We start from the raw sequence: 25,196 nt of genomic DNA on the forward strand, positions 1-25,196 counted from the left end.
CCCATTTTCAGCCTCACTGTGCCCATTTCCAGCCTCACTGGGCCCATTTGCATGCCCACTGTGCCCATTGCAGCCCCACTGTGCCCATTGCAGCCCCACTGTGCCCATTGCATGCCTCACTGTGCCCATTGCATGCCTCACTGTGCCTATTGCAACCTCACTGTGCCCATTGCATGCCTCACTGTGCCCATTTGCATGCCTCACTGTGCCCATTTCATCCTCACTGTGCCCATTGCATGCCTCACTGTGCCTATTGCAACCTCACTGTGCCCATTGCACGCCTTACTGTGCCCATTGCAACCTCACTGTGCCCATTGCATGCCTCACTATGCCCATTGCAGCCTCGCTGTGCCCATTGCAACATCTCTGTGCCCATTGCACGCCTCAATGTGCCCATTGCACGCCTCACTATGCCCATTGCAACCTCACTGTGCCCATTGCACACCTCAATGTGCCCATTGCATGCCTCACTGTGCCCATTGCAACCTCACTGCCAATTGCATGCCTCGCTGTGCCCATTGCAGCCTCGCTGTGCCCATTGCAACCTCATTGTGCCCATTGCACGCCTCACTATGCCCATTGTAACCTCACTGTGCCCATTGCACACCTCATTGTGCCCATTGCACGCCTCATTGTGCCCATTTGCAGCCTCACTGTGCCCATTTGCAGCCTCACTGTTCCCATTGCAGCCTCACTGTGCCCATTGCACGCCTTAATGTGCCCATTGCATGCCTCACTATGCCCATTGCAACCTCACTGTGTCCATTGCACGCCTCACTGTGTCCATTGCATGCCTCACTGTGCCCATTGCAACCTCACTGTGCTGATCTGCATACCTGCAAAGTGAGTGAAGTCGACATCGACAGTCTGCATGTTTATCTCTGGAAAGGTTCTTTTTTGTTTGTGACACTCAGTTTCCCAGCAGAGATTGTGTTCCCACGGACGAGGACGAGAGGACGTCCGTGATAGGCGGAATACTGACTCACAGCTGGGAAACTAAGTGTTACGCCTATCACGGACCAGGGGCGAAGAGGAGGCGTGGCTTTTTTACTGCATGTCACGGGCTGACCAGGTACACAGACCCGAGTATAAGCCGAGGGGGGGGGCATTTTCAGCCCCAAAAAAATGTGCTGAAAAATTCGGCTTACGCTCTGTACACACGACAGGAAAAGGTCCGTCAGAAATTCTAACGGGAAAATGGAGAACCTGCTCTCTATCTTTTGTCGGCCGTTTTCCCGTCGGAAAAAGTCTGATGGAGTATATACACACGGTCGGGATTCCCGACCAAAAGCTCTCATCGAAATGTTTCCGATGGGAAAACCGGCCGTGTTTGTACGGGGCATTATACTCGAGTATATACGGTAGATTTCAAAGGACACTACCATGGTAGGAAATACACGGTGACAGCGGAGTGTGCTTCAACTTGTTACCGTTGTTGCTGAGATTGTGATCCATGACTTTTGACAAACTTGACATTAATTATACAGTAAGACATCTCAGAGGGATAATTCAATGCTTAGCCAATCAGCGACAGAGGAAGATATTAGATGAAGTTCCCTGCTGCTGCTAATTAGACATGTGCACTGCCAAAAGAAATCGTTTTTTATTTTGTTTCATTCGTTATTTTTATTTTTTCGGAAATTTGGGAAAATCGAAAAATAATTTTTTTTTAGTTTTTTTGCTTTTTTTCGGAAATTTGTAAATTCGAAAATTCGGAAATTCGAAAAAATTCGGAAATTTCCGAAAAAACAAATAAAATGGAAAAAACGAAATTTCCGAAAAAAACGAATGAACCAAAAATGAAAAAAAAAACATTTTTGGAAATTCCAAAAATTCGGAAATTTCCCATTTTCGAATTTTAGATTTTCAAACTTTAGATTTTTGAATGTTACAATTTCGAAATTAGAAATTTTAGAATTTTTTAATTTCTTAAATCCCGAATTTCAAAAATTCAGGTTTTTATCATTTTCGATTTTTTTAAATTTTCAAATTTTGAAATTTTCCCTTTTTTCAATTTTCCCCTTTTTTCAATTTTCCCCTTTTTCAAATTTTCGCATTTTTCAATTTTCGCATTTTTCAATTTTCGCATTTTTCAATTTTCGAATTTTTCAATTTTCGAATTTTTCAATTTTCCCCTTTTTTCAATTTTCCCCTTTTTTCAATTTTCCCCTTTTTCCAATTTTCCCCATTTTCCAATTTTCCCCTTTTTCCAATTTTCGAATTTTTCAATTTTCGAATTTTTAAATTTTCCCTTTTTTCAATTTTCCCCTTTTTTTCAATTTTCCCCTTTTTCCAATTTTCGAATTTTTCAATTTTTCGAATTTTTCAATTTTCGAATTTTTCAATTTTCGAATTTTTCAATTTTCGAATTTTTCAATTTTCGAATTTTTCAATTTTCGAATTTTTCTAAATTGAAAAATTCGGAAATACGAAAATTTGGAAATTTGAATTTTCGGAAATTCGACATTTTCGGAAATTCAACATTTTCGGAAATTCGACATTTTCAGAAGTCTGAAAATTCGGAAATAAAAAATTTGGAAATTAGAATTTTCGGAATTAACGAATTTCGATTTAAAAAAAAAAAAAAAGAATTAGAAACTAAACGAATTGCACATGTCTACTGCTAATGTCCGATGACGTCCATAGTGTGACTCCCCAGGCTCCTCTGACTTCATGCCTTAGAACTGTTGGAGTGACTGCAGGATAACTTTCCAATCATATTCAAAACAAGACGACTGTTACAGACATGGGCTCCGCCTCTATTACAAGGATCTAAAGTTAGAATTAAAAATGAATAAATAAAGAGGGATTTGTATTGGACTCATACTGAAGTTTCTCTTTAATCCTATGCGACCCTGTTGGCATTTAATGCTAAACTCAGAAACGTTTAGAAAATGACATGTGGGTGTTCACCTTTGCCCCACATATTAGAGGGTAGGGGTCTCCAAACTTTCTAAATAAAGGGACCATTTATTTGGTAAATAATAGGAATAGTGCCCCATCATTGGTATCAGTGGGAGGAATAGTGCCCCATCATTGGTATCAGTGGGAGGAAAAGTGTCCCATCATTGGTATCAGTGGGAGGAATAGTGTCCTATCATTGGTCTCAATAGTAGGAATAGTGTCCCTACATTGGTATCATTGGGAGGTATCGTATCCCATCATTAGTATCATAGGGAGGAATAGTGTCCCATCATTGGTCTCAGTGGGAGGAATAGTGTCCCTACATTGGTCTCAGTGGGAGGTATCGTATCCCATCATTGGTGTCAGTGGGAGGAATAGTGTCCCATCATTGGTCTCAGTGGGAGGAATAGTGTCCCATCATTGGTGTCAGTGGGAGGAATAGTGTCCCTACATTGGTATCAGTGAAATGAATAGTATCCCATCATTGGTATCATTGGAAGGAATAGCGTTCCATCATTGGTATCATCGAGAGTAATACGGCCCCATCATTGGTATCATTGGGAGGAATAGTGTCCCATCATTGGGAGGAATAGTGCCCCCATCATTGGTATCATTGGGAGGAATAGCACCCCATCATTGGTATTATTGGGAGGAATAGTGTCCCATCATTGGTATCAGTGGGAGGAATAGTGTCCCATCATTGGTATCATTGGGAGGAATAGTGTCCCATCATTGGAATCAGTGGGAGGAATAGTGTCCCATCATTTGTCTCAGTGGGAGGAATAGTGTCCCATCATTGGTCTCAGTGGGAGGAATAGTGTCCCTACATTGGTATCATTGGGAGATATCGTATCCCATCATTGGTATCAGTGGGAGGAATAGTGCTCCATCATTGGTATCAGTGGGAGGAATAGTGCCCCATCATTGGTATCAGTGGGAGGAACAGTGCCCCATCATTGGTATCAGTTGGAGGAACAGTGTCCCATCATTGGTATCATTGGGAGGAATAGTGTCCCATCATTGGGAGGAATAGCGCCCCATCATTGGTATCATTGGGAGGAATAGCGCCCCATCATTGGTATCATTGGGAGGAATAGTGCCCCATCATTGGTATCATTGGGAGGAATAGCGCACCATCATTGGTATCTTTGGGAGGAATAGTGTCCCATCATTGGGAGGAATAGTGCCCCATCATTGGGAGGAATAGTGTCCCATCATTGGTATCAGTGGGAGGAATAGTGCCCCATCATTGGTATTATTGGGAGGAATAGTGTCCCATCATTGGTATCATTGGGAGGAATAGTGCCCCATCATTGGAATGATTGGGAGGAATAGTGTCCCATCATTGGTATTATTGGGAGGAATAGTGTCCCATCATTATTTTTATTGGGAGGAATAGTGCCCCATCATTGGTATCAGTGGGAGGAATAGTGCCCCATCATTGGTATTATTGGGAGGAATAGTGTCCCATCATTGGTATCATTGGGAGGAATGGTGCCTCATCATTGGTATTATTGGGAGGAATAGTGTCCCATCATTATTTTTATTGGGAGGAATAGTGCTCCATCATTGGTATCATTGGGAGGAATATCAGCCCCATCATTGGTATCATTGGGAGGAATAGTGCTCCATCATTGGTATTATTTGGAGGAATAGTGTCCCATCATTGGGAGGAATAGTGCCCCATCATTGGTATCATTGGGAGGAATAGTGCCCCATCATTGGAATCATTGGGAGGAATAGTGTCCCATCATTGGTATCATTGGGAGGAATAGTGCCCCATCATTGGTATCATTGGGAGGAATAGTGTCCCATCATTGTTTGGTATCATTGGGAGGAATAGTGCCCCATCATTGGAATCAGTGGGAGGAATAGTGTCCCTACATTGGTATCAGTGGGAGGAATAGTGTCCCATCATTGGTATCAGTGGGAGGAATAGTGCCCCATCATTGGTATCATTGGGAGGAATAGTGTCCCATCATTATTTTTATTGGGAGGAATAGTGCCCCATCATTGGTATCATTGGGAGAAATAGTGTCCCATCATTATTTTTATTGGGAGGAATAGTGCCCCATCGTTGGTATCAGTGGGAGGAATAGTGCCCCATCATTGGTATCAGTGGGAGGAATAGTATCCCTACATTGGTATCAGTGAAAGGAATAGTGTCCCATCATTGGTATCAGTGAAAGGAATAGTGTCCCTACATTGGTGTCAGTGGGAGGAATAGTGTCCCATCATTGGTATCAGTGGGAGGAATAGTGTCCCATCATTGGTATCAGTGGGAGGAATAGTGCCCCATCATTGGTATCAGTGGGAGGAATAGTGTCCCATCATTGGTATCAGTGGGAGGAATAGTGTCCCATCATTGGTATCAGTGGGAAGAATAGTTCCTCATCATTACAAATAAAGTGAAATCCCACGCTATCAATAATCAGAAAAATCGAACTTCTGCAATCACCGATATGATCCAAAAGTAAATATAAATAATAGGTGTGTGGTGCTTCGCTGTTACAGGTAAGTGGAATAAACTTGACACATATAATCAGATAGAGAAAACACTGTGCAAAGTGTTAAGGCAATAAACTGCCAAACAAACATAAAACACGACATCATGTGACTGAGCAGCAAACCAATAACCAGATATAAAACGTCCGAAAGTGCAACTTCTGCGAGTGCAACTCATACAAATCGTGACTCATGCAAAATAAATGGTGAACATAATAATAAGACGCGATTCCTAGGTGACAGTGCCGGGGGTGGGGGGGTGATAGAATCCCTCTTTCGCTTTGTGCAGATAAACAATAGAGATGGGTGTCTTTTTCTTCCTATATAGTGACACCGAAGTGCAGGGGGGGGGGGTCTCTCACTTTACTGCTGATGTGGAAACCCAGGGCGCCATCAGGAATTATGGGGCCCCTTACACAGCTTCAGGCATAGGGCAGGGGCGGACTGACCATTGAGTCACTCGGGCACTGCCCGAGGGCCCCATGCCACTAGGGGGCCCCATCAGGCAAGTTTAAGTGGCAAGTGCCTGATTCCCAAACCACTTACCTGTAAACTTGCGGCGGCGTCGCGTAAAGTCCACCCGCGCAAGCCCTCCTAATTCAAATGATCCTGGTAGGGGGCGTGGATCATTTAAATTAGGCGCGCTACCGCGCCGATCGTAATGCGCATGCTCCGTCGGGTAAATTACCCGACGTGCATTGCGCTAAATGACGTCTCACGGACGTCATTTGTTTTGACTAACGTAAATGGCGTCCAGCGCCATTCACGGACGACTTACGCAAACGACGTTAAATTTTTAAATTTCGACGCGGGATCGACGGCCATACTTAACATTGAGTACGCCACCTAGGGGGCATGTTTATCTTTACGCCGCGTATCGCTTACGGAAACGACGTTAAAACACTACGGCGGGCAAGCGTACGTTAGAGAATCGGCGTGACTAGTCATTTGCATATTCTACGCTGAGCGCCACCTAGCGGTCAGCGTAAATATTGCAGCCTAAGATACAACGGCGCAGGCCGTCGTATCTTAGGCATGTTTAAGTGTATCTCAGTTTGAGAATACACTTAAACATAGGATCAGACTTACATCGGCGTATCTGCTGATACGCCGGCGTAAATTATTTGAGAATATGGCCCAGAATGTAAAAATCTATTAGGTAGATTCAGGTACCTATGCCTAACTTTGCGGCGGCGTAGCTTAAGGCATTTAAGCTACGCCGCCGTAAGTTAGCTAGGCAAGTACATGATTCACAATGTACTTACCTGCTAAGTTACGGCGGCGTAGCCTAAATCGGCGGGCTTAAGGGCGCCTAATTCAAATGTGTTTGAGGGGGGCGTGTTGCATGTTAATGGGGCTTGACCTTAAGTTTTTTACGTTTTTTGCGAACTGTGCATGCGCCGGGCGCCTACATTTCCCAGTGTGCCTTGCGGCTAAGTACGCCGCACGGGCCTATTGATTTTGACGCGGACGTAAACAACGTAAATCCTGATTCACGGACGACTTACGCAAACAACGTAAAAAAATCGAATTTAGACGCGGGAACGGAGGCCATACTTGACATTACTATTCCAATAGGGCCTAGCTCTAACTTTACGCGGCCTATCTCTTACGTAAACGGCGTAAAAGTACTGCGTCGGCCGGGCGTACGTGCGTGAATCGGCGTATCTACTCATTTACATATTCGACGCCGACCGCAATGGAAGCGCCACCTAGCGGCCATCCAAAATATTGCAACCTAAGATAGGACGGCGCAAGCTACCCCGCCTCTGCCCCGCCTCCTGGCGTGGTGGCCATCTGTAAGCCCGGGGGGCCCCATAGTCTTCTATTGCCCGGGGGCCCCATGAGTTGTCAGTCCGCCCCTGGGCATAGGCCCCCTGGAGCAAAAAACGCAGGGGGGTTCTGCCGCCTCGAATTGAGAAACCGGGGGGGGGGGGGGGGGGGCGGGAGTCACGAATTGGGAAGAGGAGGGGTGCCGCCACCAATTGAGAAAATTGAGAAGCGAGGGGGGGCATGAATTGAGAAGCGGGGTGGGGGGGGGGGGGTGCTACCGCCACAAATTGAGGTCAGGGGTTTTGGGTGCTGACTAAAAAAAAAGGGGGGGGGGTTGCCCTGGGGACCTCTGGGCCCCTTTCTACAAAAAAAAAGAAATTAAAAACATATATAAACAAAAAAAATATTAAAAAAAGGGGGTACCTCTGGGCTCTTTAATAAAAAGAAAAAATATATATATAAAAAAAGGGGGGGTTGCCATCCGGGCCCTGGGGACCTCTGGGCCCTTTAATAAAAAGTTAAAAACAAAAATATATATATATTTAAAAAAAAAATGTTTTTAATTAAAAAAAGTGGGGGTTGCCATCCGGGGCCCTGGGGTCCTCCGGGCCCCTTACAGGTGTACTGCCTGTACCCCTCTGATGGCGGCCCTGTGGAAACCTTACAAGAAGATCTGAACAAATTAATGGGGTGACAACTACATGGCAAATGAGGTTTAATGTGGAAAAATGTAAAATAATGCATTTAGGTGGCAAACATTTCAATGCAATCTATACACTGGGGGGAGAACCTCTGGGGGGGGGGGATCTAGGGTGGAAAAGGACCTGGGGGTCCTTGTAGATGACAGGCTCAGCAAGCCCAAGCTGCTGCTAACAAAGCAAACAGAATATTGGCATTAAAAAGAGGAAGTACCGCCTTTGGCCTGAGGTGCGGGGACGCCGGAAATACTCGAAAATACTCCGTTCCTGAGCCTTTCCAAGTTCAGCTGAGGTGTCCTCAAGCCTTTCCGTGTATTTCCGAGGCTCTCCGGCGCCCCCCCCCACCTCTGGTCACATGCGGTATTTCATGCTATTGAAGTCAATGTGGAACAAATTATTTTCGTTTCCATCGACTTCTATGGGGAAACTCGCTTTGATATGCGAGTGCTTTGGATTACGAGCATTCTCCTGGAACAGATTCTGCTCGTAATCCGAGGTTTTACCGTATACGTTTTTATTTCAAGTCTTTATTTTGAGTACTTTAGCTGTTGTCTTTGAATAAATACCGTTGCTTTTACATACTACACTGTCTGGGACCCCTTCTTTATTTCTATATACCTTATGGGTAAGCCCAGGAGGGACCCCTAGAACATCTATGTGTTCTAAAGAAGTGTATTTATTACACTTATCTGGTGGGAATCATCAACCAGGAGAAGAAATCTACCATATACTACTGTAATAGAGTGGATTATAGGATTTTAATACTAGGGCTTATTTTCGGGGTAGGGCTTATATTGCAGCCCTATAGGAAGAAAAAGACACCCATCTCTATTGTTTATCTGCACAGAGCAAAAGAGGGATTCTATCACACCCCCCCCCCCCAGCACTGTCCCCTAAGACTTTATTCGTGTCATTATTATGTTCACCATTTATTTTGCATGAGTCACTATTTGCATTAATTGTACTTGCAGAAGTTGCACTTTTGGACATAGTTCCTCATCATTGGTATCCGTGGGAGGAATAGTGCCGTTGGTATCGTTTGGGGGAATAGTGCCCCGTCGTTGGTATCAGTGGGAGAAATAGTGCCCCATCATTGGGAGGAATAGTGCCCTATCATTTGTATCAGTAGTAGGAATAGTGTCCCTACATTGGTATTATTGGGAGAAATAGCACCCCATCATTGGTATCAGTGGGAGGAATAGTGGCCCCTTTGTTGGTATCGTTAGGGAGAACAGTGCCCCATCATTGGGAGGAGTAGTACCCCATCATTGGGAGGAATAGTGCCCCATCGTTGGTATCATTGGGAAGAATAGTGCCTCATCATTAATATCAGTGGGAGAAATAGTGCCCCATCATTGGGAGGAATAGTGCCCTATCATTTGTATCAGTAGTAGGAATAGTGTCCCTACGTTGGTATTATTGGGAGAAATAGCACCCCATCATTGGTATCAGTGGGATGAATAGTGCCTCATCATTAGTGTCAATGAGAGGAATAGTGGCCCATCATTGGTATCAGTGGGAGGAATAGTGCCGTTTGTATCGTTTGGGGGAATAGTGCCCCATCGTTGGTATCAGTGGGAGAAATAGTGCCCCATCATTGGGAGGAATAGTACCCTATCATTTGTATCAGAAGTAGGAATAGTGTCCCTACATTGGTATTATTGGGAGAAATAGCACCCCATCATTGGTATCAGTGGGAGGAATAGTGGCCTCTTTGTTGGTATAGTTGGGGAGAATAGTGCCCCAGCATTGGTATCATTGGGAGGAGTAGTGCCCCATCATTGGTATCATTGGGAAGAATAGCGCCCCATCATTGGGAGGAATAGTGCCCCATCATTGGGAGGAATAGTGCCCCATCATTAATATCAGTGGGAGAAATAGTGCCCCGCCATTGGGAGGAAAAGTGCCCTATCATTTGTATCAGTAGTAGGAATAGTGTCCCTACATTGGTATTATTGGGAGAAATAGCACCCCATCATTGGTATCAGTGGGGTGAATAGCGCCTCATCATTAGTGTCAATGAGAGGAATAGTGGCCCATCATGGGTATCAGTGGGAGGAATAGTGCCCCATCATTGGTATCAGTCGGAGGAATAGTGCCGTTGGTATCGTTTGGGGGAATAGTGCCCCATCGTTGGTATCAGTGGGAGAAATAGTGCCCCATCATTGGGAGGAATAGTGCCCTATCATTTGTGTCAGTGGGAGGAATAGCACCCCATCATTGGTATCAGTGGAAGGAATAGTGGCCCCTTTGTTTGGTATCGTTGGGGGGGAATAGTGCCCCATCCTTGGTATCATTGGGAAGAACAGTGTCCCATCATTGGGAGGAATAGTGCCCCATCTTTGGTATCATTGGGAGGAATAGTGCCCCCTTTGTTGGTATCATTGGGGAGAATAGTGCCTCATCAATAGTTTCATTGGGAGGAGTAGTGCCGCATCATTGGTATCATTGGGAGGAATAGTGCCGCCTTTGTTGGTATCGTTGGGGAGAATAGTGCCCCATCGTTGGTATCATTGGGAAGAATAGTGCCCCGTCTTTGGTATCATTGGGAGGAATAGTGCCCCATCAATGGTATCATTGGGAGGAAAAGTGCCCTATCATTTGTATCAGTAGTAATAGTGTCCCTACATTGGTATTATTGGGAGAAATAGCACCCCATCATTGGTATCAGTGGGATGAATAGTGCCTCATCATTAGTGTCAATGAGAGGAATAGTGGCCCATCATTGGTATCATTGGGAGGAATAGTGCCCCATCATTGGTATCAGTGGGAGGAATAGTGGCCCATCATTGGTATCATTGGGAGGAATAGTGGCCCATCATTGGTATCATTGGGAGGAATAGTGTCCCATCATTGGTATCATTGGGAGGAATAGTGCCCCATCGTTGGTATTATAGGGAATGATAGTTTAGAGATTAGAGATTAGGTGTAGGCTCGGTTGCAGCCTCCCCTTAAGAACTCCACAAATGGGGTCTCTGATAAATGTAAAATATGTATATGAATTGGGGAAAGTGGCGTTACCTAGGAACTGAGGAGTGATCTACCAGGTCGCTCTTCACAGATAAATGTGCTCTAGTTTATAACACCAATAAATGAGCCAATGGTTTACTCTCCCCAGGACAGGTATGTGTCCATTTATGAAAAGTCAGTAATATTTTATTTTTTCCCCGGGACCTCCCCCGCTTTAATGAAGGGACAACATTTAGCAACTTATTGCTACACTTAGAGGCACCTCTCTTCTCTTTTATATCCTGTAAAAAAAATGCTTTGATATACAAGTGCTTTGGATTACAAGCATGTTTCTGGAACGGATTATACTCACAAACCAAGGTTTTACTGTATATACCTTTTTGATATCCTTCAGGCGGCGATCCTGCGCACCATAAGAACGATCATAGCGGCTTGATCATTCGTAAAGGCGGACGTCCCCCCACTTCCCGCCGCCATCCGGTGCTTCTCTGGGCTCTCCCGTGCCATCGGAGGCCCGGAGAACTAATCGGCCCGCTGCCGGCTGAAGCGGATAGAGATTTCCGGTGACCAGACGACGTCACGACGTCACGCTATGACGTTATGACATCACGCCCGGGTTCCCCCGGAAGCGGCTGAAAGCATGAGATGTGTGAATTTTTCTTTCCCGATCTCATGCTTTCCAGCCTGGAGGAGAGATGTGAGGTCTTATTGACCCCGCCTCTCTCCATAAAGAGGACCTGTCACACACTGGGGTAGATTCAGGTATCTCCACCTAAAGTTACGGCGGCGCAGCGTAGTGTATTTACGCTACGCCTCCGCAACTTACAGGAGCAAGTGCTGTATTCAGAAAGCACTTGCTCCGTAAGTTGCGGTGGCGTAGCGTAAAAGGGGCCGGCGTAAGCGCGCGTAATTCAAATGATCCGGTAGGGGGCGTGGATCATTTAAATTAGGCGCGTTCCTGCGCCGAACGTACTGCGCATGCGCCGTCCCTAAAATTTCCCGACGTGCATTGCGGTAAATGACCGGGCGAGGACGTCATTGGTTTCGACGTGAACGTAAATGGCATCCAGCGCCATTCACGGACGACTTACGCAAACGACGTAACATTTTCAAATCACGACGCGGGAACGATGTCCATACTTAACATTGGCTGCACCTCCTAATAGCAGGAGCAACATTACGAAGAAAACGACTTGCGCAAACTACGTAAAAAACTACCGCCGGGCGCGCGTACGTTTGTGAATCGGCGTAAGTATGTCATTTGCATACTGTACGCTGACAACTACAGAAGCGCCACCTAGCGGCCAGCGCGAGAATGCACCCTAAGATACGACGGCGTAAGAGACTTATGCCAGTCGTATCTTAGGCTAATGCCGGCGTATCTAGCTTTCTGAATACAGAAAGAAGATACGCCGGCGCAGCTTTGAATTTACGCGGCGTATCTATAGATACGCGGGCGTAAATCGTTCCTGAATCTACCCCAGTATTCCTATTACAAGGGATGTTTACATTCCTTGTAATAGGAATAAAAGTGATCAAAAAAAACTTTTTTTTTTTTAAAGTATGAAAAAAAAAAAATTGAAAACGCCCCTGTCCCAGGTAGCTCGCGCTCAGAAGTGAACACGCACAAGTCCCGCCCATGTATGTAAACGCTGTTCCAACCACACATGTGAGGTATCGCCGCATGCGTTAGAGCGAGAGCAATAATTCTAGCCCTAGACCTCCCCTGTAACTCTGAACTCGTAATCTGTAAAGAAATTTAAAGCGTCCCCTATGGAGATTTTAAAGTACCGAAGTTTGGCGCCATTCCATGAGTGTGCGCAATTTTAAAGCGTGACAAGTTGGGTATCTATTTACTCGGCATAACATCATCTTTCACATTATGCAAAAAAAATTGGGCTAACTTTACTGTTTTGTTATTTTTATTGTTATTTTTCAATTCAATTCCAAAAAAAAAAAAAGTGTTTGAAAAATTATTGCGCAAATACCGTGCGAGATAAAAAGTTGCAATGTCTGCTAAAAATATATATATATAATGTTTGGGGGTTCTGAGTAATTTTCTAGCAAAAAAATGTGGATTTTTACATGAAGGAGAGAAGTGCCAGAATAGGCGCGGTATGGAAGTGGTTAAAGGAGCACAGTCACTTTATTAACCCGTGTTTGGCTAAGTTAGGACACTTTAACCGCTTAACCCCCGGACCATATTGTTGGTCAAAGACCAGAGCACTTTTTGCGATTGGGCACTGCGCCACTTTAACTGACAATTGCGCGGTCGTGCGACGTGGCTCCCAAACAAAATCGGCGTCCTTTTTTCCCCACAAATAGAGCTTTCTTTTGTTGGTATTTGATCACCTCTGCGGTTTTTCATTTTTGCGCTATAAATAAAAATAGAGCGACAATTTTGAAAAAAAATCACATTTTTTACTTTTTGCTGTAATAAATATTCCCCAAAAATATATAAAAAAAACATTTTTTTTCCTCAGTTTAGGCCGATACGTATTCTTCTACATATTTTTCGTAAAAAAAATCGCAATAAACGTTTATTGATTGGTTTGCGCAAAAGTTATAGCTTTTACAAAATAGGGGGTAGTTTCATGGCATTTTTATTAATATTTTTTTTTTACTAGTAATGGCGGCGATCATCGATTTTTTTTCGGTACTGCGACATTATGGCGGACACTTCGGACACGTATGACACATTTTTGGGACCATTGGCATTTTTATAGCGATCAGTGCTATAAAAATGCATTGGATTACTATAAAAATGCCACTGGCAGGGAAGGGGTTAACACTAGGGGGCAGGGAAGGGGTTAAGTATGTTCCCTGGGTGTGTTCTAACTGTAGGGGGGGTAGACTGACTAGGGGAAATGACAGATCACTGTTCATACATTGTATGAACAGACGATCAGGCATTTCTCCCCCTGATAGGACCGGGAGCTGTGTGTTTACACACATAGCTCCCGGTTCTCGCTCTGTAACGAGCGATCGCGGGTGCCCGGCGGTGATTGCACCCGCCGGGCACGCGCGTCGGGATCAGGGACGAGCTGGCAGCACGCACGCGCCTCTAGTGGCCGCTTCGCGAGGTGACGTAGAGCTACGTGCTCTCGCGCAGGGGAACCGACCTGCCGCCGTATAACTGCGGCGGCTGGTCAGCAAGTAGTTAATGGTTGCTTTTTGTGTTATATTCCAGTAGATTATTGCTGAAACTATCCGGCATTCTATATAGGGTCCACTATTCTTCGATTTACTGTGAACTGTCGTTGGATTATTACAAGTTCTTTCATTGCACTTGTGTGTGCTATTGCCGCTGCACCCCACCTACAAAGAGCACCAGTGTTGGTACCATAGGAGTGCGCAAGGGGTGTGTCAGGTGTGCCTGGGCACACCCTAATCCTGGGGTTAGCAACCTGTCAATGGTGGGCAGGTGACAGGTAAACCACAATCCTTCCTTGCTGACCCCCAGAACCTGGACAGGAGGGGTGGAATTTAATGGAACGATCTGTATTTTCCTCCTGCAGCAGCTGAAAGTAGGCTTCTCCTCCTCTCTCTTTTGTCAACATTCCACAGGAGGAAAATATAGGGGATCGGTACCAATATATGCCACCTCCACCACCCCTCCTTTCCCTGTTCCTCTTAATTCTGTTGGACGGGTCCCCCCTTCCTCCCATTGTTTCAGGATGGAGAGCGTGGAAGAGGCAGGTAAATATGTCAAACGCATGTGTGTTGAAGCTTTAGGGTGCACACCCTAATGCAATAGGCTGCACACACCTATGGTTGGTTGTAATGGATATGCAATAAAGTCTGGCAGCTTACCTGTTTCCATCTGCTCATTAGAGGCCTGACTCTGTTCTGGTTCCCTTTTTATCACTTCTCCTTCCAGTATGGCCCCACCCAGGCCATCCCAGGAAGTCTATATTAACTGTTGCACTACAGGTCTGCAGTGCTGTTCAACAGTGTTGTTTGCTTAAGTTCCTGTCTGCAGTGTGCTACGATTACCTTCCTGTGTACCGTTTTTGGCTTGTTCCTGTTTGCCTGTGCCCTTGACCTTTTGCCTGTCCCTCGGTTACCCTTGTCTGCCTGTTGCCCTGACCTCGGCTTACCCATCACTACCGTTTGTCCTTCCTGCTGCTTCCACTCTCTCTCTGCGGAGCGTGACCTAGGGGATCCCAGGGGTCGCGACCTGGATCCAGCTGCGGCGAAGGCCATCCTCACCACTAGAGGCTCTGGTGAACACAAAGCTGGGTCTTAGACTCCGCGCCCTGGGCGATCTTGGGTTCACGCTTTCTCTCTGATAGCAGCAGTCGGCTATAGGGTTCACTACCCGGTGGTGCATCCCTGACCCCAACGGGGTGCACTTGTCACCTGGCCACAGGTGACCTGACATTGGTACACCAAGTTGAGTGAAAAGAATGGGCTGGAGCCAGGGGTCAAGTCCTGGGGGATCCACTCCACTTAAATCCCGTGATAACTCGCGGCAGACCTCCGCAATGTCTCCTGGGAACAATGACAAAAGCTCCCAGGAGACATTGCGGCATCGAGGAAGTGACGGAATACCCGCACACTACCCAATGAATCCATATACAGGAAGCGGCCAGTAACATAAAGGATTACTAAGGTTTGCCTGCCCCTGACAGTGACTCGAGATGGGCATTGCCGCTTAGTGAAGGATTGGCTCGGGCAGCTCGGCTGCTCTTGTCCTACAAATGGAACTGTGTTCCTGCTGTGAAAAAAGTGCAGGAACTCCGTTCCCACGCGTTCCTGCAGGACTTGAGCCCTGGTTGGAGCCAAGATCCCCTATGAAATTGGCATTGTCACAGGCATATTTTCCACCATCAGCAACGGCATGTGATGAAGCCGTTTTTATTTGCAACATACAAAAATTCCCCCATTATTTCATATAGCCAAAATTTAATTCTGCCATTTTTCGTGATCATTACAATATATTAGATAAAGCTGAAAAAAAAACAAGAAAAGGATCTTATAAAGTTGAGATCTCTGTGTATGATGCGTCTTCACTCCTGGCTGCTGCTGCGGCTGTTGTGTATAATAGAAGCTGGCGGATGAGCAAGTTGTGGTTGTCAGAGAGGTCCGGCGAGAGCCAACAGGCGCATTCCCAACCCTGATCAGAAGTCCGGCTCTTTGATAACAAGTGTGGGATGTGAGGTTGGCAGCAGGAGTAGTCTAAACATCTGGATAGCACATCATCAGGTCTTTGGCTTACGCTGCCGCCATATAACGTAAAATGGTTCTTTGAAGATAAGCTGACCCCGTTCTTCCGAAATCCGGTAAGAAGCACAACGGCAACCTGTACTAAATATGACCTCCAAAAAAATGCAACATTTAAAGTCTCATGGACCAGAAAATCGCCTTTATTTCCACTGTCTTCCAAATAGAAGATGTTACTTGTAGCTTGTGAATAAATAGACATATTATCCACTGCGTAGAATGGACATCATGGGGTGGATCGTATAGAGAAGTTGCAACGTTCCTCAACTTGCTGTGCAATCTTCACTGCCAGTTCTTGGATAAGATCCTTCAGCACCAAGGCAAAATGACCAAAGAGAGCCCCCTTTGCCCACTACTTCTGTAATATACAGTACAGACTAGATATGTGCATTCCCGTTCGTACGAATGTTATTTTCGTACGAAAATGTTCATTTTCGTACCCGCAGAATAATGTGTACATACGAAAAAATTTAAGCACCAAAATACGAAAACGACGGGATTACGAATGAGTCGCATAACGAACAACCGCAAATACGAACGAACGATCCGACGAAAATACGACAAAACGAAAACGGCAAAAGAACGAATATGACATCTATAACAAAAGACTTGCATTCTGTATTTTGTTTGAATCCTTGTTCTGTTCATATTTTGATTTTCAGTCGTATGTTCATATGACATCTAACAAAAGATTTTCATTCTGTATTTTGTTTGAATCCTTTTTCTGTTTGTATGTTCATATGACATCTTATAACAAAAGATTTGTATTCTGTATTCTGAATTCCGATTTTCTGTTCGTAATTTGGTTTCAAAATACAGAATGCAAATCTTTTGTTATAAGATGTCATTTTCATTTTTTTGAATGGACAGTGAGTGTAGTTAGTTAGTGAAGCAGCTTCTCTTTTGTGCTGAGTACAGTAGTACAGTAGAGCCAAATAAACATTTCTGTGGATTTTCGTCTGAAGGGAGATCAGTTGGCCAGACTTTCGAACCCAAAAATGGTTTTCTGATGGAGTTTAAAAACGAACGAAGGTTCGGTAAAACGATCGTTTTTATGTTTGTTGTTAAAAAAGTCTGACCAAGTGTATGGGGCTTAACAATAGTTAATATGGATGAGCCGTGTGTTGAAAGTGCCGCGAATCCCGCGATATATTTACGAAAGTACAAAATGACGAAAATTCACGAAAATTATTGTCTAACAAGTAACGAACATGAATTAAACAGAATAACGAACCATCCCGCATGTACGAAAATAAAACGGTAACAAAAATACGAAACAATCGGAATACAAAAAAATCGCGTCGTACGAAAAACGAACGGGAACGAACAGGAAAACGGGCGTCTTACGAAAAACGAACGGGAACGAACCTACGGAACGATACGAAACGGAACAAAAAAAAAACAATTTTTTTTTCTGTGCACATGTCTAGTACAGACCAAAAGTTTGGACACACCTTCTCATTCAAAGAGTTTTCTTGACTATGAAAATTGAAGATTCACACTGAAGGCATCAAAACTAAATATACAAATAAATAAAATATATTTCATATTCTAGGTTCTTCAAAGTAGACACATTTTGCTTTGATTACTGCTTGGCACACTCTTGGCATTCTCTTGATGAGCTTCAAGAGGTAGTCACCTGGCGCAGCACCCCATCACTCTCCTTCTTGGTCAAATAGCCCTTACACAGCCTGGAGGTGTGTTTGGGGTCATTGTCCTGTTGAAAAATACCGTATTTTTCGGCGTATAAAATAAGGGGGAAATCGTGGGTGCGCGATATACGCCAATACCCGCTTCCCGCGCTCAGTTTGAATGCCTGCGCTGACATATACCGAGTGCAGTACACTCGGCTACATTCGGCCAGGCTCGGCTTCGCTCGTGCTCACGCATAAACGTCACAGAGCGTGAGCACGAGCGAAGCCGAGCCTGGCCGAATGTAGCCGCGTGTACTGCACGACGATATATGTCGGCGCAGGCATTCAAACTGAGCGCGGGAAGTGGCGATTCGACGGGTAACAAGCGCGGAAGAAGCCGGGAGGACACCACCGAAGCCGCAGACGGACGCCGGACCCGACGAGGAGGACACCACCGAAGCCGCAGACGGACGCCGGACCCGACGAGGAGGACACCACCGAAGCCGCAGACAGACGCCGGACCCGACGAGGCCGCCAATGGACGCCGCGTAAGACACCAAAACTGTAAGTACTAAAATGTTTTTTTTTACAGGAATGCGGGTCCACATTAGGGGTGCGCACTATACGCCGGAGCGCGCAATACCCCGATAAATACGGTAATTCCACATGTGTTAATTCATAGTTTTGATGCCTTCAGTGTGAATCTACAATTTTCATAGTCATGAAAATAAAGAAAACTCTTTGAATGAAAAGGTGTGTCCAAACTTTTGGTCTGTACTGTAGGGAGGGCCCTTGCTGAAGTTTCCAAGGGTGGCCAACTTTTTGACTACCCCTTGGCCTGGCCTTGTTCATGCAATGTTCCTCAAATTGCTGTGGTGTTCTTCACCACTTGTGCTTGGACAAGATCCTTTAGCAGGATGCCCACTACTTGTGTAATATAGGTTGTAGGCCCATTTAACAGCCCCTCTCTTGCTGAAGTTCCCAATGTGGCCAACTTTTTGACTACCCCTCGGCCTGGCCTTGTTCATGCAATGTTCCTCAACTTGCTGTGGTGTTCTTCACCACTAGTGCTGGGACAAGATCCTTTAGCAGGATGACAAAATTACCAAAGTGAGTCCCCTTTGCCCACTACTTGTGTAATATACAGTAGGTTGTAGGCCCATTTAACACCCCCGTCCTTGCTGAAGTTCCCAAGTTGGCCAACTTTTTGACTACCCCTTGGCCTGGCCTTGTTCATGCAATGTTCCTCAACTTGCTGTGCTGTTCTTCACCACCAGTGCTGGGACAAGATCCTTTAGCAGGATGCCCACTACTTATGTAATATAGGTTGTAGGCCCATTTAACACCCCCTCTCTTGCTGAAGTTCCCAATGTGGCCAACTTTTTGACTACCCCTCAGCCTGGCCTTGTTCATGCAATGTTCCTCAAATTGCTGTGGTGTTCTTCACCACTTGTGCTTGGACAAGAGCCTTTAGCACCAAGGCAAAATAGACCAAAGTGAGCCCCCTTTGCCCACTAATTCTGTAATATAGGTTGTAGGCCCTTTTAGCACCCCCTACCTTGCTGAAGTTTCCAAGGGTGGCCAACTTTTTGACTACCCCTTGTCCTGGCCTTGTTCATGCAATGTTCCTCAACTTGCTGTGCTGTTCTTCACCACCAGTTCTTGGATAAGATCCTTCAGCACCAAGGCAAAATTGCGAAAGTGAGCCCCCTTTGCCCACTACGTGTGTAATATAGGTTGTAGGCCCATTTAACACCCCCTCCCTTGGTAAGGTTCCCAAGTTGGCCAACTATTTTACTACCCCTCGGCCTTGCCTTGTTCATGCAACGTTCCTCAAATTGCTGTACAGTTCTTCACCGCCAGTTCTTGGATAAGATCCTTCAGCACCAAGGCAAAATTACGAAAGTGAGCCCCCTTTGCCCATTTCTTCTGTAATATAGGTTGTAGGCCCTTTTGGCACCCCCCTCCCTTGGTGAAGTTCCCAAGGTGGCTGACTTTTTGACTACCCCTCGGCCTTGCCTTGTTCATGCAACGTTCCTCAAATTGCTGTACAGTTCTTCACCGCCAGTTCTTGGATAAGATCTTCAGCACCACGGCAAAATTACAAAAGTGAGCCCCCTTTGCCCACTTCTTCTGTAATATAGGTTGTAATCCCTTTTGGCACCCCCCCTCTCTTGGTGAAGTTCCCAAGGTGGCCGACTTTTTGACTACCCCCTCGGCCTGGCCTTATTCACTGCATTGTCAACCTCAAGATTAAAAAAATAATAGTTCAGATACATTAGCTTCAGCTCTTGGCCATCCTTAGTTATTCAGTTCATAAATAGTGACTCAGGATTTGGTATTTCATGCCAATAAAGGAGTTTGGCCTTAAAAAATCTTAAACCCCTTAAGAAGGGTCAGCGTCGGCGCCTTACGTTTGCTCTGGGCCCTAGATGACTTCACCGTGACAAGTTTGGCTTGAGCCACAGAAGGGATCTCTTTGTAACTTAGAGGGGATAGGGTGCTGAGGGTAGGCATGCCGTGGCGGCTGGACATTGCAGAGGAGGACAAGGGGGGCAAGCCGAGCAGTGCCCTCTCCTCGCTGATGTACAATGGCGGTCTAAGATGATTGGACCTCTCTGCGTCCCTCCTCACTTCGTGAATGGCATCGTGAAACACCCGCTGCACCAATCGGAAATCCAGGCAAGCAGAGACCTCCCGGAAAAGGCAGCCGTGGCGGGAGGCGAGAGCTGAACCATCTGCCTTGCTGACCTGTCTGACAAACGGACAAAGAATCATTAATACAACTAAAAGTTACAATAAAGCATGCAACAGAAGTAAGCCTGCCTTTTCCTATTTGATAATACGCATCATACGCCACACTTCATTCGTCATTCTTTCATCTTCTGCATTCTGAACATATTTTCTACCAAGCTGGATAAAAACTTCCATTACGTTACATTAATCAAAGAGAATTCTAGTATAATCCCATCTTCCTATTCTTGTCATAAAGCTAGCTTGCCGATTATTTCAGAGATTTATTATTCAATTTATTTACCATAGCGTATGTGCGCCTCTTTATGAATGGGGTCATTTAACCATTTCTGGACCGAGCCTCTTTTTAACCACTTAAGACCCAGACCTTTAGGCAGTCCTAAAGGACCCGGCCAGTTTTTGCGATTCGGCACTGCGTCGCTTTAACTGACAATTGCGCGGTCGTGCAACGTAGCTCCCAAACAAAATTGGCGTCCTTTTTTTCCCACAAATAGAGATTTCTTTTGGTGGTATTTGATCACCTCTGCGCTTTTTAGTTTTTGCGCTATAGACAAAAATAGAACGACAATTTTGAAAAAAATTCAATATTTTTTACTTTTTGCTATAATAAATATCCCCCAAAAATATATAAAAAACATTTTTCTTTCCTCAATTTAGGCCGATACATATTCTTCTACCTATTTTTGGTAAAAAAAATTGCAATAAGCGTTTATCGGAAGCTGTGTTTACACACAGCTCTCCCCGTTCTTCAGCTCCGGGGACCGATCGCGGGACACCAGCGGCGATCGGGTCACGGAGCTTCGGACCGGGTCGCGTGCGCACGACCCACGGCTGGGCTCTTAAAGGCAACGTACCTGTACGTGCTTGTGCCCAGCCGTGCCATTCTGCCGACGTATATGTGCAGGAGGCGGTCCTTAAGTGGTTAAATTAAAAACATTTTTTATTTATTTATTTTACTTTTTATTTTTACACTGTCCTTTTAAAAAAATAAATAAAATTGGGTCACTTTTATTCTTATAAGGCCACGTACACACAGTCGGTCCATCCGATGAGAACGGTTCAAAGGACCGTTCTCATCGGTTAACCGATGAAGCGGACTGATGGTCTGATGTGCCTACACACCATCAGTTAAAAAAATGATCGAGTCCAACGCGGTGACGTAAAACACAACGACGTGCTTAGAAAAATGAAGTTCAATGCTTCCAAGCATGCGTCGACTTGATTCTGAGCATGCGCAGGTAACTGACGCTTTTGCATGCTAACAATCGGTTTTGACCTATTGGTTAGGCATCCATCGGTTCAATTTTAAAGCAAGTTCTCTTTTTTTTGGACCGAAGGACAACTGACCAATGGGGCCCACACATGGTCGGTTTGGACCGATGAAACTGAACTTCAGTCCGTTTTCATCGGTTTTGTCCGACCGTGTGTACGCGGACTTACAAGGAATGTAAACATCCCTTGTAAAACAAAAAAAGCATGACAGGTCCTCTCTAATGTGAGATCTGGGGGTCAAAAAGATCTCAGATCTCACATTTATGCCTCGTACACACGACCAGTTTTCCCGTCGGGAAAACTGCCATGACAGCTTTTGGCTGGGAAAACCAGCCGTGTGTATGCTCCATGGCAGTTTTCCCAACAGGAAAACTGACGGGAAAAATTAGAACATGTTTTCTTTTTTCCTGCCGGGATTCCCGGCGGTCTTTTTCCCGGCAGTTTTCCTATGGGAAACACTGCGGTGGAGCATACACACGGCCGGGATTCCCGGCCAAAGCTCTCATGGCAGTTTTCCTGCCAGGAAAACCGGCCGTGTGTAGGGGGGAAAAAGCTACCGAGCCGGCTCTCGGCTTTCTCCTCGGGTTTCCCGCCGGACTTTTTACCACAGGGAAAACCGATCGTGTGTACGGGGCACAAGACTTAAATGCAATAAAAAAATAAAAAATATTTGTTTCCCTTTTTAAGAACCATTGGGCGGAAGGGACGTTTGACGTTGCTTCCATCATGTTATGGAGCCGAGCGGGGGCCATCTTCCCCTCACTCGGCATCCAGTGACACAAGGGAAAGAACCCGATCGTCTTCATCGCTACCGACAGCTCCGGTAAGCAGGGAGACCACTGGAACGTGGCGGGAGGGGGGGGTGTGGGGTGATGGGGCACCACAGATAAAAGACCACTTTTTTCTGAAAGCCAGTCACCTGCCGTTTAACCACTAGCCGACCACCCGCCGCAGTTATACGGCGGCAGGTCGGCTCGGCTGCGCAAAATCACGTAGCTATACGTCATTTCGCATTGCAGCCACTACGGGCACGCACGCGCCCGCACCCCCTGCTCGCCCCTGGTCCTGACGCACTTGCCCACCCCCCTTCAGTTAGAACACACCCAGGGAACATAATTAACCCCTTCCCTGCCCCCTAGTGTTAACCCCTTCCCTGCCAGAGACATTTTTACAGTAATCAATGCATTTTTATAGCACTGATCGCTATAAAAATGCCAATGGTCCCAAAAATGTGTCAAAAGTGTCCGAAGTGTCCGCCATAAGGTCGCAGTACCGCTAAAAATTGAAGATCGCCGCCATTACTAGTAAAAAAAAATATATTAATAAAAATGCCATAAAACTATCCCCTATTTTGTAGACACTATAATTTTTGCACAAACCAATCAATAAACGCTTATTTGATTTTTTTTTTTACGAAAAATATGTAGAAGAATACGTATCGGCCTAAAATGATGACTTTTTTTTTTATATATATATATTTTTGGGGGATAGTTATTACAGCAATATGTAAAAAATATTATTTTTTTTTCAAAATTGTCGCTTTTTTTGTTTTTGTTTATAGCGCAAAAAATAAAAACAGCAGAGGTGATCAAATACCACCAAAAGAAAGCTCTATTTGTGGGGAAAAAAGGATGCCAATTTTGTTTGGGAGACACGTCGCACGCCCGCGCAATTGTCAGTTAAAGCGACGCAGTGCCGAATCGCAAAAAGTGGCCCGGTCGTTGACCAGCAAAATGGTCCGGGGCTGATGTGGTTAAGGGGATACCGGGGTTATGGCAACTATCTACTGCCATAACAATGGTATTCCATGTCAAAGTACCGACATATAACGACGGCGGCTGATCACTAAGGGCCAGATTCACAAACTAAGTACGCCGGAGTATCTGCTGATACTCCCGCGTACTTTCAAATTTGCCGCGTCGTATCTTAATTTGTAATTCACAAAGAAGATACGACGGCTTTTGGCTAAGATCCGACAGGCTTACGGCTTCGTACGCCTTCGGATCTTAGGATGCAATACTTCGGCCGCCGCTGGGTGGAGTTTGCGCCGTTTTCCAGCGTCGGGTATGCAAATTAGCTTTTATAGCGATCCACGAAGGTACGCGCGTTCGTCGCATTCTCTTACATCGGTTTTTCCCGTCGTAAAGTTAAGTGTGCTATTTAGATGGTGTAAAATTACACCGTCCATGTTAAAGTATGGCCGTCGCTCCCGCGTCGAATTTAAACATTTTTTTTTTTGCGTAAGACGTCGGGAAATGCGAAAAGTATGTTACGCACGTCACCGTTCAAAAAACACGTCGGGGCGCTGTAATTTCGCGCAAAGCACGGCGGGAAATTTCCAAGCGGAGCATGCGCAGAACGTTCGGCGCGGGAACGCGCCTAATTTAAATGTTACACGCCCCATTTGAATTAGGCGGGCTTGCGCCGGACAGCTTTACGTTACACCGCCGTAAGTTTACACGCAAGTGCTTGGTGAATCAGGCACTTGCGCTAAAAACTTGCGGCGGTGTAACGTAAAGACGATACGTTACGCCGCCGCAGATCTCTCTGAATCTGGCCCTAAGTAATTAAACCATCTGAGTTATGTGTAGACCTGTGCAGCTCATTTTGTCCTAAAACAAAATTCTGACATCATTTTTGTTATTTCGGAGATTCGGGTGTATACAAATTTCTGAATTACAATAGCAACAAATTCAAACAAATCTGAAATAACAAAACAACATTTCATGCAAAATAACACATTTTCCAACTTCGAATCAAATTTAAAAACAAATTAGCCATTGTTAAAGCAAAAAAGAGTGAATCACACGACTGGCTGTACAGAATTACAAAATCCTCGTCAGGTAGGACAGAAAACATATAGGCCCGGATTCTCAAAGGACTTACAACGGCGCAGCGCCATGTACGCCGTCGTAAGTCCTAATCTGGGCCGTCGTATCTATGCGACTGATTCTTAGAATCAGTTACACATAGATATCCATTAGATCCGACAGGCGTAAGTCTCTTACGCCGTCGGATCTTAAGTGCATTTTTTTTTGGCCCGCTAGGTGGCGCTTCCGTCAAAATCCGCGTCGAGTATGCAAATTAGCTAGATACGTGAGTTCCCGAACGTCCGCGCGGCCGACGCAGTAAAGTTACAACGTTTACGTTAGGCTTTTCCCGGCGTAAAGTTGCCCCTGCTATATGAGGCGCAGCCAATGTTAAGTATGGCCGTCGTTCCCGCGTCGAAATTTAAAAAGTTACGCCGTTTGCGTAAGTCGTCCGTGAATGGGGCTGGACGTCATTTACGTTCACGTCGAAACCAATGACGTCCTTGCGACGTCATTTGGAGCAATGCACACTGGGATATTTTACGGACGGCGCATGCGCAGTTCGTTCGGCGCGGGGACGCGCTTCATTTAAATGATACACGCCCCCTACCCGCCGAATTTGAATTCCGCCGTGTGATTTACGCTACGCC

General features: G+C 45.5%; 1 protein-coding gene across 4 annotated transcripts in view; it reads right to left on the reverse strand.

Annotated features, from left to right (window-relative positions):
- Positions 1–18,623: 18,623 nt before the first annotated feature.
- RASL12 (RAS like family 12) overlaps positions 18,624–25,196 on the reverse strand; it is a 77,060-nt gene continuing 70,487 nt past the window's right edge. For all 4 annotated transcript variants that reach the window (XM_040342301.1, XM_040342298.1, XM_040342299.1 and 1 more), the window contains exon 6: positions 18,624–20,465. In XM_040342301.1, the coding sequence (XP_040198235.1) occupies positions 20,078–20,465 (388 nt within the window). In that variant the 3' untranslated portion in view covers positions 18,624–20,077. The remainder of the gene's footprint in view (positions 20,466–25,196) is intronic.

The sequence above is a fragment of the Rana temporaria genome, chromosome 3 (genome assembly GCF_905171775.1).
Source record: "Rana temporaria chromosome 3, aRanTem1.1, whole genome shotgun sequence".
NCBI lineage: Eukaryota > Metazoa > Chordata > Amphibia > Anura > Ranidae > Rana > Rana temporaria.